Source organism: Carcharodon carcharias, chromosome 12, assembly GCF_017639515.1.
Source record: "Carcharodon carcharias isolate sCarCar2 chromosome 12, sCarCar2.pri, whole genome shotgun sequence".
Classification (NCBI taxonomy): Eukaryota; Metazoa; Chordata; class Chondrichthyes; order Lamniformes; family Lamnidae; genus Carcharodon; species Carcharodon carcharias.
In genome coordinates, this window is record NC_054478.1 from 94380601 (window position 1) to 94402886 (window position 22286).

General features: G+C 42.1%; 1 protein-coding gene across 1 annotated transcript in view; it reads right to left on the reverse strand.

Annotated features, from left to right (window-relative positions):
• Positions 1-22286, reverse strand: part of zswim2 (zinc finger, SWIM-type containing 2) — a 79282-nt gene that overhangs the window by 19952 nt on the left and 37044 nt on the right. The window contains exons 7-8 of the mRNA XM_041200253.1: positions 13326-13574; positions 2002-2086 (exon numbers count right to left, since the gene is read on the reverse strand). Coding sequence (XP_041056187.1) covers positions 2002-2086; positions 13326-13574 — 334 coding nt within the window. The remainder of the gene's footprint in view (positions 1-2001; positions 2087-13325; positions 13575-22286) is intronic.

Sequence of the window (22286 nt, forward strand, 5' to 3'; positions counted from 1 at the left end):
AAATAATCACTATTACCAGAAGAAATGTAATGGGAATACTAATGGGACTTAAAGCTGACCTGAGGGCCTGCATTCTCGGATCTTAAATGAGATGACTGCAGAGATAGTGGATGCATTGGTTATAATCTGTCAAAATTTACCAGACTCTTGAATGGTTCCTGCAGATTGGAAAGCTGCAAATGCAACGCCTCCATTCAAGAAAGGAGACAGAGGACGCAGGAAACTATAGACCAATTAGCCAAACTTTTGTCATTGTGAAGATGCTAAAATTCATTAGTAAAGAGGTAGTAAGTAGAGCATTTAGAGAATCATAATGCAATAAGACAAAATCAACATGTTTTTATGCAAGGGAAATCCTGTTTGATGAATTTATTAGAGTTCTTTTAGGATATAATAAGCAGATTTGAGAAAGGGGAATTAGTGGATGTAGTGTATTTGGATTTCCAAAAAAGTATTCAATAAGATAGCACATGAAAAGTTACTACATATGACAAGAGCTTATACTTTTGGGGAGATATATCAGCAAGGAAAGAGGAATGGTTAACTAACAGGGAACAAAGAGTCGGGATAAATGTATCATTTTCAGGATGGCAAACTGTAACTAGTGGAGTGCCACAGGGATCAGTGCTGGGGCCTTGACTATTTACTATCTTTATCAATGACTTGGATGAAGGGACCGACAGTATTGTAAACAAATTTGCTGATGATATGAAGATGGGTAGGAAAGCAAGCTGTGAGGAGAATACAGAAAATCTGCAAAGAGTTATAGACATGTTATGTGAGTAGGCAAAAAATTCGCAGATTGAGTATAATGTGGGAAAATGTGAGGTTGTCTACTTTGGCAGGAAGAAAGAAAAGCAGATTATTATTTAAATGGAAAGAGACTGCAGAATGATGCAGTACAGAAGGACTTGGTGTCTTGTACATGAATCACAAAGAGTTAGCATGCAGGTACAGCAAAAATGTGGCCTTTATTGGAAGGGGGATGGAGTATACATGTAGGGAAGTCTTGTTACAACTGTACAAGGCACCTGTGAGACCACAGCTAGAAAACTGTGCAGAGTTTTGGTCACCATTCTTAAGGAGGACATACTTGCATTGGAAGAAGTTCAGAAACGTTTCACTTGGTTGATCTTGGGATGAGGAATTTGTCTCATGAGGAAAGGTTGAGCAGGTTTGGCCTATCCTCATTGGAGTTTAGAAGAATGAGAATGACACCTTATTGAAAAATAAAAGATTCTGATGGGCTTGACAGGGAGATGCCGACAGGGTGTTTCCCCTTGTGGGGAATCTAGAACTATAGAGGGCACAGTTTAAAAATAAGGGGTCTCCAATTTGAGATGGAAATGAGAAGGAATTCTTCTCTCAGAGAGTCGCTAGTATTTAGAATTCTCTTCCCCAGTGAGCAGTGAAGGCTGAGTAATTGAATATATTCATGGTTGAGCTCCACAGAATTTTGATTGACATGGGAGTCAAGTACAGGAAGGAAAGAGGAATGAAGGCCACAGTCAGATTAGCCATGATCTTTTTGAATGGTGGAGCAGGCTCGAGGGACCCTATGGCCTACTCCTGCTCTCATTTCTTATGTTCTTATCTAATAATTCAAAATGAGTGTTTTACAAACTATTCATTGAGAATGATCTTAACATTCTAAAAATAACTACATTCTATGGAAGTGTATTAAGTTTCACTTCCAAGTCACCTGATCCATAATTTTGTTTTTCCTGTGAGTGACTCCTTGAACAACAAGTGGAAAATCATCCTTTTCATATCTACATATTATTGAGAGGCATCCCAACTAGGAAACTTTGGAGTTTTCCCAATGTTATTATTTGTTTATCTTACTGCCTATTTGTGTGGCTCAGGTGGTTTCCTCATATAACAACCGGTGATTATCATTGGTTAAGTATTTGTTACTACTGTATTTCCATAATTGCTTTATTTTAACTCTATACATATGTACGGCATTTAAAATATTGTAATACAAATAACTAAAATTACCTCTCGAAAAGCGAACTGGTGCTGAGGATGGTTCAGGCATGGAAAACACTCCTGACAAAGGTGGAAATCAGGACAGCTTAAACATCTTTTGAAGAATATGGAAGGAAAACAGAAACAATGCTTATATCAACTTATTACATGTTATTAGCCTTGCAATGGACGAAAACCAACACTAACTCTGTATATCAGTTCAATTGATATGAGAAGTCCTCAGACTCTGTATTTTTGGCTCCAATCGACTAGTTTTTTTTTGCCATCTGTAAAAAGCTTCATGGTTGTTCCCTACCCCACCCCCTTTCCTCCTATCATTTTCTTACGGTAGTAATGCGTGTTGGGGTATATGGTCAGCACTGCCCTTACCTCACCCACATGTTCTTCATATGTGAGCTTACAGAGTGTGTTGGCAGGATAATTGGCTGTTTAAACAAAATTGTCAGTCCTGGCCTCCACTTAACATTCATGTATACACTACCCAACAGAATACAGTGAACAGGGAACCTCGCTAATGCTTTTCATCCTAGAGTTGATAATGGACGTTAACTGTAGCATCGCACTATAAGCCAGCAGAGTTCAGGTCACTCAAGCCTGTGATTGAACTTCAAACACCCCTAGTCTGTAGGACCCATTACCAAGAAAAAAAAATTGTATATTTACCCATTTAGCCACCAGAATAGAACACATAAGAACAAGGATAGGTCATTCGGCAATTGCCCACCCCCACCTCCCACGCTCCAGCCTTTCCCACCATTCAAATAAAGCATGACAGATCTGTACCTTAATTCCATCTACCCACCTTGGTTCTGTAACCCTTAATACCCTTACATAACAAAAATCTATCAATGCTGGTTTTGATATTTTCAACTCATCTTACATCAATGGAGTTCTAGATTTCTACTACCTGTAAAGATGTGCTCTCTGACATCACCCCTGAATGCCATAGCTCTAATTTTAATGTTATGCTCCTTTGTTCTGAAGCAGAGGAAATTGTTTTCTCTTTATCTATCCCATCAAATCCTTTAATCATCTTAAACACTTCAATTATATCACCCCATAATCTGTCCTAATAATTTAACTAATGCAACCCTTATGTACAAGGTAAGCTAGCATTTTTACACAAATAAATAACTTGCAGATGAGAAGTAGCTTAACTGCTTCTCATCTGCAAGTTATTTAATTGTGTAAAAAGCATCAAAATGGATGACATTACACTTTCTCACATTGAATTCCATCTGCCAGCTTTGTCTATTCACTTATCTACCAATGCCCATTTGCAAGCAGGAGATAGCATAGACAGTTCAGGGTTTTATTTCAGGCCCCTTTGGTGGGCTCCTGCCTAATTATTCTTAGGGATACATATTGGGAATTGTGCTGTGCACCCTATAAAATATTTTCAAGAGCTTTTCTTTAACAGTATCATTGCCTCTTTAAATATATGAAAAAATTACTATTCTTTGTTTCTCTAGAAGTTCAAATAATTTAAATCAAATAAATTAAAATCAAACTAAAAGCTACAAATTTCAGGTTGCTCATCCTTGCATCAAGTCCCAATAGCCCTGTAGTCTTTCTCAGTCAGGTTCTGTGACAAATCTGGTTGATAGTTTATCTCACCTATTCCTGTTACATGTGCTGACAGAGACCAAGGAAATGTACTACTGCAGCTCTCCAAATGGGCATGGTATCAAGGAGGTCAAATGAACATACGAGTTAGGAGCAGGAGTAGGCCACTTGACCCCTTGAGCCTGCTCAGCCATTTAATAAGATTGTGGTTGATCTGTTTGTAACCTTAACTCCATATTCCCACCTACCTCCATAACCTTTCACCCCGTTGCTTATCAGAAAGTCCTTATGAAGCTCATTTATTTACATGCGATTTTTATTTGATGAATGCATAGGGAAGTATTAAAGAAGAAAAAAACCTGGAATACATTTATACACAACACAATACTCCATGTTCAGAAACTTGTACAAAGTAAAGTCTGAAACAATGGTGCTTAAAACTTCTTTGATTGAAGGATCCTTTTTCAAATAGATTAATAACCATAAACTCTCCCTATCTAAATTCTAATACAATTTTGCACATTTACATTTCTAAATGTAAAGTTTATCTTTGCTTTTTAAAGGGGTTTACAAGAAAGTTTACCAGGGCTGTCTGATATAGTGAACACCGATGTGACTGGTGATGTACCCGGAAGGACCATTACTCTTATTTCCCAGTTTTTACTGATGTTTCATTTTAAGGTATACAAGACCAGTTTGGACCAGTATTCTTATTTCCCAGCTTTTACGGTTTTTTCATTCTGGGAATATTTTCCCTTCAGCTGGAAGGTATCCCTACAGGTTCAGTGACATGTCTGTTGAATACCTCACCATGACTCCTCCATGCCCTTCCTGGAGTAGAATTAAGCTTGATGACTCATGTTGGGAAGATTGTCACTGTTTTAGATACAATCTTCCACTTTCTGCCTATTCAATATATAGCAGCTGTGTGTTTCAGGGTTTTTTCTTTCCCCTTCTGCTGTTTATCAGCCTGTCAATATTGTTGCTTGGCATATCTGCCATCGGGACACCACTGGTAATTGGGAACACAGCTCTAGTCTGGATCCAGTCACAGGCCAAGTTGCTATACTTAGTGAATAATTGATTGTGATTCCAGATCCCTAGACAAGGCTGACATGGTGATTCTTTTCTACCTTCCCCCACATCAAACATGTGAATTCATTTCCAGTGTCCCTGGGTGCCTCTTGTCCCATCCCTTGGGATTCTTAGTCAGCCTGAGGCCCCACTAATCTAGATACATGTTCATTTCCAGAACTGTCTCAGCTTCAATGCTTGCCTGGTGATTGCTTACCGGTGTCTTGCTGCGCAAGTGCGCTATGCACCCAGGTCTGACAGCGAATTCCCCAGTGCATGCCCTCTCAGCTGCACTGCTTGAGTGGCTAAAGGAAATATAAATAATGGCCAACAGTGAGTGCCCAGGCAGCACTGTCACAGCAATGAGTCCCAGTCATTTTTAAAATTTGTTTGTGGGATATGTGCATCACTGGCTCAGCCAGCATTTATTGCCCATCCCTAATTGCCCTTGAGAAGGTGGTGGTGAGCTGTCTTCTTGAACTGCTGCAGTCCATGAGGTGCAGGTATACCCACAGTGCTGTTGGGTAGGAAATTCCAGGATTTTGACCCAGTGACAGTGTAGGATTGGCGGTATATTTCCAAGTCAGGATGGTGTGCGGCTTGGAGGGGAGCTTGAAGCTGCTGCCCTTGTCCTTCTAGGTGGTAGAGGTTGCAGGTTTGAAAGGTGCTGTCGAAGAGCTTTGGTGAGCTGCAGCAATGAATCTTGTAGATGGTCCACATTGCTGGCACTGTGCATTGGTGATTGAGGGATGGAATGTTAAAGGTGGTGATTGGGGTGCCAGTCAAGTGGGCTGCTTTGTCCTGGATGGTGACAAGCTGCTTCAGTGTTGTTGGAGCTACACTCATCCAGCCAAGTGGAGAGTATTCCATCACACTCCTGACTTGTGTCTTGTAGATGGTGGATAAGCTTTGGGGAGTCAGGAGATGAGTTACTTACTGCAGAATTCCTAGCCTCTGACCTCCTCTTGTAGCCACTATATTTATATGGCTGGTCGAGTTCAGTTTCTGGCAATGGTATCCCCCAGGAGTTTGATAGTTGGGGATTCAGTGATGGTAATGCCATTGAATGTCAAAGGGAGACGGTTAGATTCTCTTGTTGGAGATGGTCATTGCCTGGCACCTGTGTGGCACAAATGTTACTGGCCGTTTGTCAGCCCATGACTGAATATTGCCCAGGTCTTGTTGCATATGAACATTGACAGCTTCAGTATTCGAGGAGCTGTGAATGGTGCTGAACATTGTACAATCATCAATGAACATCCCCACTTCTAACCTTATGGTGGAAGGTAGGTCATTGATGAAGCAGCTGAAGATGGTTGGACCTAGGGCATTACCCTGAAGAACTTCTGCAGTAATAGCCCGGGGCTGAGTTGATTGACCTTCAAAAAACACAGCCATATTCCTTTGTGCTAGGTATGACTCTAATCAGTGGAGCAATTTCCCTCTGATTCCCATTGACTTCAGTTTTGTCAGGGATCCTTGATCACACACTTGGTCAAATGCTGCCTTAATGTCACAGGCAGTCACTCTCACCTCACCTCTTGAGTTCAGCTCTTTTGTCCACGTTTGAACCAAGGCTGTAATGAGGTCAAAAGCTGAGTGACCCTGGTGGAACCCAAACTGAGCGTCAGTGAGCACATTATTGCTAGCAAGTGTTGCTTGATAGCACTGTTGATGACCCCTTCCATTACTTTACTGATGAACGCAAGTAGACTAATGGGGCGGTAATTGGCCAGGTTGGATTTGTCTTGCTTTAAACTCAGATTAACACCAACATTTCTAAACCACTACTTTAGGCTTAATAATGGAGCATTTTAATAGAATGTTAGAAATTATAGGACAAAATGAGACAAATTGGCACCAATGCCTGTGCTCCCTCTTGTAAGATTGTTCTCCCTCAATTATTCTGTATGCCTCCTTTTAAATATTTATCCCATTCTGCTTTAAATGATATTCTAGTCTCTGGGCAGAATTTAAAGCCCTCCCCAGAGACGAGTTTGGTGACAGTGGGCATTTAATCTGGCAAGAGGGAGGTGGGTGGGGACCCTGCCACCTTCCCACTTCTGCCCCAACTAAGTCTGGAACGGGAGGGCACGTGGACAGTCTTCCTGTCCTCCCATCAATTGAGGCCCTTAAGTGGGCAGTTAATGCCCAATTAAGGGCCTCATGATGCCACTGTTGGAATTCACCCAGCGGTGGGCGGGGGACCTGCCATGCGGAAAACCCAATAAGCAAAACCATGGCGGGGTTGCTTGTGGGCTTCTGTGGGCGGGTGGGGGTGTTCCCATGCTCAAAGGCACTTAGTGGTTGACTGAAGGACCCAGCATCAGGAAGGTTGGTTGGGATGGTGGAGGGGGTGGCGGTGGTGGAGAGGACAGGGGTGAGGGTGGGGGGGAGGGATGGGTGGTGAGGAGCCCATTGACAGTCTTTGCTGCTGGACTCCCTCCCATGGGGCCCCTATTCCGTCATTACTCACCTGTGGCCTGCGTCCCTTGGTGATCCCTGGTCTCCTAGCAGCTCTCATGGTGGGTGGGGTTGGATCCCAGGAAGGCCCGCTTCTGACCAGTTAAGGTGTCCTTGACTGACACCTAATTTGGCAGGCCTTCCCAAAATGAGGGGCGCAGCACTCTGGCCAACTTTCCAGCAGACAGGCAAGGCCCTCATTGCTTCCATTAAATACTGCCCTCTGCCTCAGTAATCAGTAATCACTTGTCATGATGCATCCTGTGGGCTAATGAACATTCAATCTCAAGAACATTCCTTCTCCCTTCCCCTTGGTTTTTCCAGCAAGAATCCTTGGTCTCTATCCTTATTTCCAATCTGCACACCAATGGAAGCAACTGTTCATTGTTTACTCACAGTAAAGCCCAGGGTTGCATTCTCCCCTTTATTGCCTGTTCCTCTCAGTGAAATTCTCACTCAGTGTTGCTGCTGTTTCTGGCTCTGCACAAACTGCTGCCTCCCAAGCCACAGCTCATTTCCCAGTCTGTCTTTTTCTCTACTTTTGCCCAAACTCCAATTCTCCTGACCTACAATCTCCAGATCTCTAACCCCATTTTTCCAGCCCCCCTTTCTCTCACCCGCATACGGATCTTACTCTCTGACTCCCAATTCCCATTCTCTCTCTCTCCCTAACCTCCATCACCCTCTCTCCGTTTCCCTCTTTGCAAGACCTTTGAATTCCCCTCTTTTTCCCCAATTCCTGATCTTGCCCTTGACTCAACGATCATTCCTCCCAACTCCTGAGGACTCCACTTACTTCTGACTGTTTTCAGCCCATCAGCCAGGTCCCCCCTTTCTATGGCAGAAGGGAAGTTGGTCGGTGACATGACCAAACCAGAGCCTCCTCTGAGCTGTAGCTGGCGACATCACAGAGCAGGGTGGAAGCCGGAGGAAGGGCTGTGGTAGCACCCAGGAGATACATGGCCCATTCCAAGAGACTTCCAGGGACTCCAGGAGAATTAGCAACCCAATGAAGACTGGGATATTTTAAATTCTGGATCTCATCTGCATGTGCCAGATCAGTTGCTTATGCGGAATGGGTGGACAGCAACAATTGGCTGTGTCTGGAAGAATGTCATTCATCACTCTTGTGTGCAGATACAAGACACTGGTGAGGCCACAACTGGAGTATTGTGTGCAGTTCTGGTCACCACATTACAGGAAGGACATAACAGCTCTGGACAGAGTGCAGAGGAGGTTTACATGAATGTTGCCAGGGTTAGAAAAGTGTAGCTACGATGAGAGATGGGATAAGTTGGGGTTACTTTCCTTAGAACAAAGAAGGCTGAGAGGTGACTTGATTGAAATGTACAAAATTATGAGGGGAATATATGGAGTGGACAGGATAAAATTGTTTCCTTTGGTGGAGAATTCTAGAACCAGGGGACATAGATTCAAGATAAGTGGCAGAAGGCGTAGGGGGGGGGGAATGAGGAAGAACTTTTTTACGCAGAGGGTAGTGGGTGTCTGGAATTCGCTGCCCAAGTTGGTGGTAGAGGCAGAAACTCTAAACTCTTTTAAAATGTACCTGGATCTGCACCTTAAGTGCTGTAAGCTGCAGGGCTATGGGCCGGGTGCAGGAAGGTGGGATTAGAAAGGGCACCTGGTGTCCTCGGGCTGGCATGGACAAGATGGGCCGAATGGCCTCCTTCTGTGCTGTAACTTTTCTATGGTTCTAGGTAAGGGTATTTGGAAGGTTTGCTCATTCAGAATGAGGGAGAACTCTTGGGCAGGGGATGCCTGGCTTTTCTTTTTGGGACCCAGAGGAGTACTCCTACTCCTCGTGGCTCCAGAGTGAAGCAACAAGATTATAACTGTTTAGGCCTCACTAGTCGTGGCTCCTCTTCCTGCTGCCAGCTCTTCTGCTCAGGCCATGAGTTAAAGTAGCAGTTGGGGGCTGATGACATCATCAGGCCCTGTTGTGCTCCTCCTGTCGGGCCGCTTTGCTCAGCAAACAAGTTGCACGCCTATCTACTGGTGAGTGAATTAGTAGACAAGATACTGCAGACACAGAAACCATTGTAGATGAAGCACATGCTGTTTATTAACACAAGTAACAGAGCACTAACACATGTGTGCTTCTCCAACCGGACCCTATTCTAAACTACTGATTAACATTGCAGCCCGCGCTACACAACAATAGGGTAATAGTCATATGGTCAATCTGCTCACATTCTGTTAAAGGTGTGTTGCACCTCAGATGACTACATCCCTCCCCCCTTACTCGAAAGTACAATTTACAATCTTTACAATATATCAACTATTTACATAAATAAACTATTTACAAATTCAGCCTCACTGGAGGTTTCTTCAAATATGTCGAATGTCGTAGCTCTTCTGAGGCCTCCTTCTCAGGAGTCATCTGTCCACTAAGCTCTCCAGTAAGAACCTATAAATTTGTCGCTTCAACTCTCTCAGGCTCAACGGATCCTACAGGCACTTCCAAACCAAGTGGAGTTCCTTCCACATGTGGTGTAGACTCCAACGGGAATGCTTTCAACCTCTTTCGGGCCCAATCACTGGCACTCCTGCTGCCCCTCCCCTCCAAGTTCAACAATATGAAGGTCAACTGTCAAGAAGGTTCTCAAAATCAGGATGTTGGGCAAGTCTAACTTCAACATGAATGATCAGCTTCCTGTTGTGTAAAATAAAATTTAGGGGTCTTGTTAGTAATTCCATTTTTTCTTCCTACGTGTCTTCTTTTGATGGGTTTTCTTCTTGGTAATGCTGACTTTAATCTCGGCCTTCTTTTCAATTTCCCTATTGGCCAGACTAGGCTCAGGTATGAGCTCAACATGAGTGAACTCACTAATTGAGTCTTCCAGCATTTCCTCATCTGTCAGCTCCTTTGAAAACTCAGGGGTCTCTATTTTTAAAGCTTCTTGGCATCCACGTCGCTGATTCTTCAGCTCTTCCATTTCCTTTTTATATTTGTTAGTTGTTTCCTGGAGAGTTAAGCATTGCTGTGTTTTCTTGGCTAATTTATTCTTCATCTTGGCCAGAGATATGTTGAATTCTTTATTCTTTCTCATACCTTTTTAGCAGTACAAATTGGGATATGAGGGAATCTTGCAATATGCAGAAGTCCTTCAGCAGGTTTTCCTTTTCTTTTTGGAGGTTACTGACTTCAACTCGAACTTTGTCCTGAAGCGTCACCTCTACGAGTTCTTTTTGTTGAGTCTTTACATACTCCTTTTTCCAAACAGTAACATTTCCTACTTCTGATTGAGATCTCAGTAGTCTCTCAAGATTAATCTCTCTTGACCAGTTCCTTCTGAGGAGGCTCGGTCCTCTGCCTGCTAAGTCTATTAGGGATAGATTAACAGATTGATTTCCACATTGTGTTGGAACCTTGCATATACCTCTTACTCGTGTGTCTTCACCAGTATACGTCTTTAATTTAGCATCAGGGTTTTCCAGATTTAATGAGTGGTCTCCTCTATTCAGATATTTGAATGTAAGTTCCCCTATAACTGCTGTGGATGCCCCTGTATCCATCTCTATTCAGATAGGTTTCCCATTGACTTCCACTGTCACGTAGATTGGCTCTTTGTTTACCCATTTTTAAGTTGTGTAGTGAGTAAATATCTGACTCTGTTTCTTCTGATTCCTCTATGACGTGGATTTCATGATTTCTACCTTTTTGTTTAAAATTTTGTCTTAATCTGTCTTTACAACATTGCATAATGTGCCCATTACGATGGCAGTAGAAACACTCGATTCTTTTAAATTGTCATTTGCTTGCAGGCTGTCTGGTTCCATTTCTGTTGTTATTATTGTAGGTTTTCTTTGTTAAACCATTGCTTTTTGCTGGTCTGTTAATGGTGGCTGTTTCCCACCTTTCTGCAGAGCCCAATGCTTCTGCGCCATTTCTAACTGGTGCTTCCCTCCCGAAGCAAAGGATGGTGCCATTTTGTGCCCCCTTGATTGCTTCTGAATCCCTGACTGTGCTCTCCATTGTGAACGCCAACTCCAGCGCCTTGCTGAAGTCTAAATTTGTTTCTGACAACAACCTTTTCTGAATGGCATCTTCATTAATCCCACATACTAATCGGTCTCTTAGTCGATGTCCCAAAGTCACAGTGCTCTGCCAGTTGTTTTAAGTCGGCTACGTAGTAAGCAACTGTCTTTCCAGTGGCGTGACACCTTGAATTAAATTTAAAATGCTGCATTGTTACCGAGGGTTTCAGCTGAAAGTGGCTTTTCATAAGATTTACCAACTCATCAAAGCTCTTGGAATCTGGGGCATTGCGTGCCATTAGACTACAAATTAGGCCGTATGTTTTACTGCCACACGTCGATTAGAGGACCGCTCGCCTCTTCTCCTCCCCCAATATGTTGCTGGCCAAAAAGAAGAATGTTCAATATAATGTGACCAGTCTGATGGTCTGATCAAACAGTTTGATGTGGCCAAACTGTGGCATACTGGAGGGAGATAACTTCGACGACTATGGTGAAGGCTGTACTTACAGCTGATTGACTTCTGTTGAATTTCTGCGGCTTCCTTTGGTGTCATCGACTGATCGCGTTTTGCCTCATCGCCAGTTATGTTCCACCTGTCGGATTGCTTTGCTTAGCAAACATGATTGCACACCTACCTACTGGTGAGTGAGTTGTTAAACAAGATATTGCAGAAACAGAGACCAATGTAAAATGAAGCACATGCTGTTTATTAACAAATAACAGAGCACTAACATGTATGCTTCTCCAACCAGACCCTATTCTAAACCAGCGATTAACATTGTAGCCTATGACACAGTAATAGGGTAATACAGTCACGTGGTCAATCTGCTTACATTCTTTTAAAAGGTGTATTGCACCTCAGATTACCACAGACCCTTACTGCATATTTAAAAGGATTCCATCAGCATCATGTTGACATCCTTGCTGCCTGCTCAGAAATGTACTTTAAAATAGAAGACAGTGGAAAAGGAGTGGAATGTTGGTAGTGAGTCTTCAGTGTAACATTGTGTGTGCCCAGTTTCCATCAGATGGGTAAATTTAAAATTGTCAAATTTAAACATACCTAAACAGTCCACTGGAAGCATTACGTTTTAAATTGGGAAAGAGTTTACTGTCTGTCGGTTCGACGTCAAAGCTAAAATTTCCAACAGCATTTGGATGCCAGAGAGATGGCATTGTGCTATGTATTTAAGAATTTGGTAGAAATTCAAAGATAATTGCATAGAAATTACAACATGGAAACATACTATTTGGTCTAACCATTTCACTCTAATGTTTATCCTTTACAAGATCAGTGGTCTTTATCCCATGTGCCTTCTCACTTCTTGTATTCTTTTATTTCCCCTTATTTCCAACCACACATCCAACCCATTCTTAAATGCTGGTGGTCTGTATTTCAATCAATAACTGTGGTAGCGCATTCCACAACTTTACAAACCTCTCTGCAATACAGGTTTCTGCTGCTCTCTGCCTTAAGTCTATCACCTTTAATCTTATAACTAGGTTTCTTCATTCAAGATCTGTCAATTACTGGAAAATCTGTTTCTCTGTATTTATCTTTCTTTTGTATTCTTTCAGAACTTTAACTTATCAAGCCACCCTATAATCTACCTTGCTCTAATGAAAACAACTCCAATTTTTCAAAACTTTCTTCATATTTGTATTTACTCATATTAGGCAGCATCTTAATGAACCTGTGCTGTGCATATTATAAACTGGGCTTATATTGTCTGCAGTTTAGAAGAAGAGAGGTGATCTCATTGAAACCTACAAAATTCTGAGGAGGCTTACTAGGGTGGACGTTGGTTGGGGTATCTAAAACACGGGGGCACAGTCTCGGGATAAGGGGCTGATCATTTAGGACAGAGATACGGAGAAATTTCTTCACTCAAAGGGTTGCGAGTCTTTGGAATTCTCTACCCCAGAGGGTTGTAGATGCTCCATTGTTGAATACATTTAAGGCTGGGTTTTGATAAATTCTTGGTCTCTCAGGGGATAAAGGGATATGGGGAGCTGGCAGGAAAATGGAGTTGAAGCCCAAGATCAGTCAGGATCATATTGAATGGTGAAGCAGGCTCAGTGGGTCGAGTGGTCTACTCCTGCTCCTATTTCTTATGTTCTTATTAAAATTCTTATAAAAGAAGCAACAAGTGGTGCAAGGCACTTTAAACAAAAAGCAAAGCACTTTATATTTTATATTTGTTAACATGAAACAGAAATCTGTTTACCTGTAGCATTTTCCCTGAATTGGACAAAACTGACAGTTATTGCATGGAATGCCAAGGTGTCTGTCAAGTCTTTCTCTTTCTGCTGCCAAAAGTTTGGTGGAGTTTCTGTATTCTTCTTGCAGGAGACTCAGTGGTGCAAACTCCTCTCTGCAGAGAGGGCACTTGATGATGGTTTCAATCTCAGTCTTTGCCTGGTGTTCTGCCCAAATCTTCATGCATCTGATATGGACACTGTTACCACAGCTATATCTGTATTAAGAAGGCAAATTGTCACCATGGACAGTTGCATACACAATCAAAGTTAAGATTAAGCGCTAAGATAAGGAATAAGAACATGGATATCCACAAAAATCTACAGTATGGTTAAATACAATCACTAGAATATACATTTGGCTAATCTGTTTAAATTTTGGACTTAATTGATAAGATGATTTCAATATTGTTGTTTCTAGAACCACCACTTCCAGCAATTAAAATGTGGGATTTTAATGCCTATGGTGTTACACGTGCTACACAAGCTTGCAATATGGCACATTAATGTGAAAGGATGAATACAGCAATTTAATTATCACCAACAAACAGCCACTACCTAACGATGTAACATCACTCTATTCTACAAAACATGGGAAAACAAAAATTTGTGGTATTGTAGCTGTTCCTGTTCTTTTGCAATTTAATTCCATGAAAAACATACAGCAAACAAATTCAATAGGCACCTTGAGGAGAATTTTTTCAAAAACCTAAGGGAACCAAAATTGGAAATTAAAAAATCAAACTCGTGAATTGCATATATTTGTCTTATTCATCTGTGTATTGTTTCACATCAAAATAATCATAAAACATCAACTAGGCAAACTTACAAGATGGAAGATATGCTTGTAACTTTGAAGTCGCACGATCTTCAAAAGTATTATTTTTGTAGTACTCAGTCACTGGCACTAGAGTGCACCAATGAGCTTTGTAACTACAATAATGCCATCTTATGGGCATCATGAATTACTGCTAGAGTATTCTGCTCTTCACTATTTACTTTGCTGGGTGGGATATGAGCTCTTGTGCTGAAACTTTAATGTAAAACAATAGAAGTGCACAGCTTCTTTGCTAAATGGCAGTCCATTATTTAGTCTAGACTCAAGTAATGGTTTCATCTAACTCCTCCCTCAGATTTTTAAAAATGGAATACCTAGTGAAGTCAACAAGGATCAAATTGAACTAGACTGAAAAGGGAGAAGATGATGTAAATCAGCAAGTTGTGGTTAGCCTTTAAAAACTTATAGGTTATGGGAGAAAGGAAAGATCATATGAAGCAAAGAAATTCAACTTTATCCCTTAAACAATACCAACATAAATTGAAAATTACTCAACTTTATTAATGTGTAGCTTATATGTGACCATCAATATTATGCAAATCACTGCTCAGTTTCCAGGAAGATATGACAATGGTTTAATTTTAAGCAATCCATCATACCATTAATATTTAACCCAAAGAGGAAAGTGGCAGAGCAACTCCTGGGTAATTTAAGTCACATTCTTCAGTGTTAGTTCCTGACCTTTCTAAACAGCTAAGAGCAGATATGATGTAGTCAATTCTTTCACAGGAGTCATGATATAGCATACAAGTTGCATTGTGGAGCACCACTTCAGTTGCTTGGACCAGTCTGAGTCATCTTGCAACATAGCACATTTAAGATATTAAGGATTATGTTAAGGACATCGCTCTGCAGAGTGGCATCATCATGGAGGCTCTCGAACAAAAAGGTAGCCAGTCCCATCAAGAGGGCTAGCAAGGATAGTCAGAAAAAGAAAACACAAATGTTGTATGATGTTGTATGCACTTGCATGCCACTGTAATGTAAAGGTTCATGGCAGAGCAAGGGTTGATGTGGAACTGGCACAGCCTGCAGTATGATGTATAGAGTCACATGGTAATAGACTGAGAGAACAATCTTTGGAGAACATTCTGGAACCAGCCTACATGGAGGTAACAGCTCCATGCATGACTATACCGTGGATCTGTAAATAGTTAAAGACTAACAATTAAGGGTTCATTTTTAAACATACAACTCTGCAGGATCTCATCAATGAACCACCACACACCATATTGCAACATGGTTGGCAACGGTGGGATATCAGCGCTATCAGCATGGTACAACATTGTTGGTGGCGTTGATTGCTTCTACAAGAGATAGTACAATAATCCGATATGGTGATCTGCGGTGATATGAAGGATGCATGAACCCAGAACAGCATACCAAGATTTGAGAAACTGAAAGCAACTGAAGCCTAACTAGAGAGACACACACCTAAGAAGAAAACTTGAAGGAACATTAAAGAAGCTTCGCTACAGATTTAGAACTTGAGAAGTCCACCAGAGTGACTGGAAGTTCAAATGCAAGACCCTTGAGAGTTGCAGAGCAAAAAAACTGCTTAAATCACAAGATGGGTGAGAAACACTACAACAAATTGCAAGAACCCTGAGTGATGCAGAGTAAAAGAGAAAAAAAACCTGGGGCAGAATTTTCCCCCTGTCTTGGGGGGTGGGGGGTGGGTGGTGGAGTTCAGGAGCGGGCACGTGAAGGTGTGTTTCCGATTGGTGCCCCTGTTTCAGGGTGTGCCACCATTTTATGCACGCACACAAAAGAGCGCACTCATCTTCCTGAGGCTAAGTGCTGCCTCAGGGAGATCGCTTCCTGTCTGAAAAAATTTTTAAAAAACAAATAAATTTTCCTGACATGTCTCCTCATGTGACACTGTCACATGAGTTGGGGCATGTCCATCACTTTCATTGACAATTTTATTAAAATTTTTTAAACCTACATGAAACCTCATCACGCCCATGGATGTGGTTTCATGCTTTTTCTTAAACCCGCCAGGGCTCCCGGCCTGTTCACCAATCTTAAGGTTGGACGGGCAGGTCCATTAATTATTTTAATCACTTTGTCAATGACCTCAATTGGCTATGGACAGGTCAGTGGGTGCACAGCTGATTCTGCTGAGCCCCCACCGACCTGAAAATTGAAATGAGGTGGGGTGATATTGGGAGTTCTGCCCGACGTCATCCTGCGTCATTTTACAAGTCGGCGAGCGGGCCCCACCCCCGGCTCGTCGACCGGGAAATCCCTGGACAGGTCACAAAAACAGGTGAGCAAAAATACAAAAAATTGCAAGACCCTGAGTGACGCAGTGTGAAGAATACTGGAGATCACGAGAAAGTGAGCAAAAATTATAAAAGAAGCTATACTTACATTGTAGAATAGGTGGTAGTCAATAGATTAGAGAAGCTGGAACATAGCTGCAAATAAAAAAATGGTTAAAAAAAAACCTGTAAAAATCGACTGGTGGAGTCAAAAGTTTAAGAAAAACCTGCAGAATTTAAAAAAAGAGAGACCTGCAGATTTTTACAGCAAAGCACTGTACCTTTAAATTTTAAAATAAAGGGCCCTGATAGGAGCGTGTGCCCGCCACGACTTCCAAGACGTGGGACTTTCAAACAAAAACAGCACTAAGGGTGAAAAAAAGAACACCTGTCGAGTGTTTTTTTTTCAAGAAGACAGGGGTTTTACAAGCTTAGAAAGCTTGTCAAACAACTAAGTGGATGATCATTGAGAAGTCCACCAAAACCTAAAAAGCGCGGGAAATCCACAGAGCCAGAATTGACAGCTGCAGACAGTTTAATTGAAAAAATGCAGTGACTGCACTGTCAGCTCTTAAAGAGGCAGTGCAATTTAAAGCTAAAACTAAAAGAAAATAGGATAGCCATAGACAGACAATTGGAAGAGACTCTAGGGACAGGGCAATTCCGCTGAGGGCAACAAGAGACCCCAGAGAGGGGGCAACTCCCAATAAAGTGTCAAGGGCAACATAAGACCCCAGTGCAAGGGCAACAAAGACCCCCAGAGAGGGAAAAACAAAAGACCTCAGAGAGAAGACAACAAAATACCCCAGAGGGAGGGCAAGCAGAGACCATGAAACATTGTTGGCCATCAGCAGCAGCAGAATTATACTCAACCATAATCTATAACCTCATGACCCAGCATATCCCCCACTCGACCATTATCATCAAGCCAGGGGATCAACCCTGGTTCAATGAAGAGTGCAGGAGGGCATGCAGGAGCAGCACCAAGCATACTTAAAAATGAGATGTCAACTTGGTGAATCTACAACACAGGACTACTTGCGTGCCAAACAGCATAAACAGCAAATGATAGACAGAGCCAAGCCATTTCACAACCAATGGATCAGATCTAAACTCTGCAGCCCTGCCAAATCCAGTCGTGAATGGTGGCGGACAATTAAACAATTCACTGGGGGAGGAGGTGGCACAAATATTCCCATCTTCAATGATGGAGGAGCCCAGCACTGCAGTGTAAAATATAAAGCTGAAGCATTTGCAAAAATCTTCAGTTAGAAGTGCCGAGTGGATAATCCATCTCGGCCTCCTCTGGAGGTCCCCAGCATCTCAGATGCCAGTCTTCAGCCAATTCGATTCACTCCACATGATGTCAAGAAACAGCTGAGGGCACTGGATACTGCAAAGGCTATAGGCCCTGCCAATATTCTGACAATAATACTGAACACCTGTGCTCCAGAACTTGCCAAGCCCCGAGCAATGCTATTCCAGTACAGCTACAACACAGGCATCTACCGGCAATGTGGAAAATTGCCCAAGTATGTCCTGTACACAAAAAGCAGGATAAATCCAACCCGGCCAACTACTGCCCTATCAGCCTACTCTCCATCATCAGTAAAGTGATGGAAAGGGTCATCAACAGTGCTACAAAGCAGCACTTGCTTAGCAATAACCTGCTCACTAAGGCTCAGTTTGGGTTCTACCAGGGTCACTCAGCATCTGACCTCATTACAGCCTGTGTTCAAACATGGACAAAAGGGCTGAACTCCAGAAGTGAGGTGAGAGTAACTGCCCTTGACATCAAGGCAGCATCCGACCAAGCGTGGCATGAAAGAGCCCTAGCAAAACTGGAGTCAATTGGAATCAGGGGAAACTCTCCACTGGTTGATGTCATACTTAGCACAAAGGAAGATGGTTGTGGCTGTTGGAGCTCAATCATCTCAGTTCCAGGACATTGTTTCAGAAGCTCCTCAGGGCTGTGTCCTAGGCCCAACCATCATCAGCTGCTTCATCAATGACTTTTCCTTCCATCAGAAGTTCAGAAGTGGGGATGTCCGTTGATGATTGCACAATGTTCAGCACCATTCACGACTCCTCAGATACTGAAGCAGTCCAAGACCTGGACAATATCCAGGCTTGCGCAGACAAATAGCAAGTAACATTAGTGCCACACAAGTGCCGGGCAATGACAATCTCCAATAAGTGTGAATCTAACCATCGTCCCTTGACATTCAATGGCATTACCATCACTGAATCCCCCACTATCAACATCCTGGAGGTTACCATTTTCCAGAATTGGACTGGACTAGCTACATAAATATTGTGGCTACAAAAGCAGGTTAGAGGCTAGGATATCCTGCAGCAAGTAACTGACCTCCTGAATCCCCAAAGCATGTCCACCATCTATAAAGCACAAATCAGGTGTATGATGGAATACTCTTCACTTGCCTGGATGAGTGCAGTCCAACAACACTTAAGAAGCTTGACACCACCCAAGGCAAAGCAGTCCACTTGATTGGCAACCTTTCCACAAATATTCACTCCCTCCATCACTGACGAACAGCAGCAGCAGTGTGTATGATCTACAGGATGCACTGCAGGAACTCACCAAGTTTCCTTAGGCAGCATCTTCCAAATCCACAGCCACTACCATCTAGAAGGACAAGGGCAGCAGATACATGGGAATGCCACCACCTGGAAGTTCCCCTGACTTGGAAATATATTGCTGTTCCTTCACTGTTGCTGGGTCAAAATGCTGGAACTCCCTCCCTAACAGCACTGTGGGTGTACCTACACCACATGGACTGCAACAGTTCAAGAAGGCAGCTCACCACCACCTTTTTAAGGGCAATTAGGGATGGGTAATAAATGCTGGCCTAGCCAGCAATGCCCACATCCCGTAAATGAATAAAAAAAGATCCCAGGGGAGGGCACCAAATAATCCCAGAGAGAGGACAACAAAAGACCCCAGAAGATGGGCAGCAGGAGACCCCAGAGCTAAAGAAGCAAAATGTACAAAAAGTATATGAAGCTGTTCTATAGGAAAATGTTCGCATCAGAGCTGAACTGGAAGATTTAAAGCAAAAGATTCAAGCTGAGAATATATACACCTTTGAAAACGCACGAGAAACTGAAGTTTTCAATGAACCAAGCTGTCAAGATCTGAACAAACAAATTTCAGAGACAACACAAAGGTATCAGGAGGAAATAATGCCCCTCAATTCTACAGTTGGCAAATCAAAACAGGAATTGGGAAAGCAGCCAGCCAAAACAGAAGGCAGAAAAGGCAAGCAAAGAAGTTGTGATCCTGAAGGATTCCTTGAAGAATCAATATGTAGCCATGGAAAGACATGGGGAACTACAGAGGATGTTGAATATTACTTCAGAAAAAGCTAGGTTGGAACCATCAGCAGCAATGAAATGATGCACTGAAGCCCAGAGTGAGTTGGCAAGAGGTCAACAAGAAAATAAACAGTTGAAAGAACAACTGATTGTCCTTCAAGATCAGATGCAAAAGGAATGCATAACCATTCTGCAACATGATGAAACGAAGACTGTCTTCAACAGTCAAATGGAAGCACAGCAGAAGAAATTCGAGGAGACTATGCTGACTGACAGTAAAACTCGAGAAAGCAAGCGAGTTTCACAAAGAAAAGGAAAACCTGTTGAAAGACCTTTACATGCTACAAGGATCCCTCAGGTCAAAGCTTATTCCTCTGGAAAATTCCAAAGAGAAGCAAAATGAATTTAATGTCGCTCTGAACAAACTGACAAACCAATTGGCAGAGAAGACTCAGCAATGTTCAATACTCCAGCAGGAATCTGAAAGAAACAGACTTAAGAGCTGACAAAGCAGTTGAATATAAAAGAGGAGGCATTGAAAAGAAAAGCTGTCGAACTTTCCAAACTGCAAGCGGATAATGAAGCCATGAATTGCACAAGTACAGAACTGAAACAGGTTAAGACTTTGCTGGAGACAGACCTGGCCAAAGTGAAACCAAGATGAAGGACAAGGACAAAGTTCTGTTGCAGAAAAAGAAAGAAAAGACAGAAAAAAGATTGGAAAATGTAAATCCGACAGTGAAGTGCAAGGAGCTAGAAAAAGAAAGAGCATAGGATGTCTCAGATGTACTGAGAATCATTGAGCTGAATGAAAAGATTCAAAAGCTTGCAAAATGGTTTGAAAATAAAACAGCAAACAAATGTTTGGCAGAGATAGTGAAACAATGGAAATGAAGGTTCCATTTGTGCAATGCAGAGATTTGGCAAGAACCTGGAGAACACCACGGAAAAGAAAAACTCGAGTCCACTCTGGGAATGAACAGAGTGCACATTCCCTTTGAAAGGAACAGGACAAACCCACAGCATCCAAAAAAAAAGGGGTGTTAATAAAGAGAAACTCAACTCAAAAAAATTGATCAAATGGAGATAGCCAAGTACCAGAAACACAGAGTACTATTACAATTCCGCCCAAAGTGACAGACTGAGACGTGGAAGAACTGTCAAGCCTCAAGGCCATCTGAATTTATAACATGAGAGACTTGAGGTGGGGGAACAGGGATTGCAAGTAAGGATTATATTCTTACATTCCATTGAAAGTGTGGAAGATTTTCTTAAGAGAAGAAAGTTGTAAGATGTTATATGTGCCTGCATGCCACTGTAATGTAAAGGTGTTTGGCAGAGCAAGGGTAAATGCGGGACTGGAAAATAGCACCACCCATGGTACGCTGTATAGAAGCACGTATTAGACTGAGAGAACAATTTAGAGAGAACACTGGAACCAGCCTGCATGGAGGTAACAGCTCCATGCCTGGCCATACCTTGGATCTTTAAATAGTTAAAGACTAACAATAAAAGGTTTGTGTTTAAACATACAATTCTGCAGGATCTCATCAGTGAATCACCATAGATGACACCATATTACAACAACAGCCATACATAGAAACATGTTATCGTTCTCACAGGTGCTGCTGAGATAAGGACACGTTTTCATATTTAAGTTAAAGATTGATTTAAATCACCTACAATTAAAAATAGTGTGCTGATTCAGTTTCAACAATTCTCCAGGTTCATGCAGGACTGGGAAGTTTATGGGTCAGGTAAGTCAACTCAAAATTTTAAGTACAAAATTGTTACAAAGGTTTGAAATCAACAAAATTTAACTGAGAATTTCCAATACTGCAAATTAAAAATGTCAGGTTATGTTACATAAATATCCTAATGCCGATTTATTCTGCTATCAGTACCAATTTCCTGTTGGCCAGTATCAGTGAAGCAGTAATATGCGCAGTGGATAAAGGGGAGCCTGTAGACATACTGTACTTGGATTTCCATAAGGCATTTGATAAGGTGCCACATCAAGGTTATCACGGAAAATAAAAGCACATGGTGTAGTGGGTAACATATTAGCTTGGATAGAAGATTGGCTGGCTGGCAGAAAGCAGAGAGCATGTATAAATGGGTCTTTTTCAGATTGGCAGGATGTGATGAGTGGAGAACCACAGGGATCTGTGCTAGGGCCTCAACTTTTTAAAATTTACATCAATGACTTAGACGAGGGGAGCAAAAAAATGGTAGCTAAATTTGCAGATGACACAAAGATAGGTCGGAAGGTATGTTGTGAAGAGGACATGAGGAGGTTTCAGATAGATACAGATAGGTTGAGTGAGTGGGCAAAGATCTGGCAAATGGTGTTTAATGTGGGAAAATGTGAAGTTGTTCACTTTGGCAGGAAGAATAAAAAAGCAGAGTATTACTTAAATGGAGAACGGCTACATAATTCTGAGGTGCAGAGGGATCTAGGTGTTCTAGTGCATGAGTCACAAAAGGTT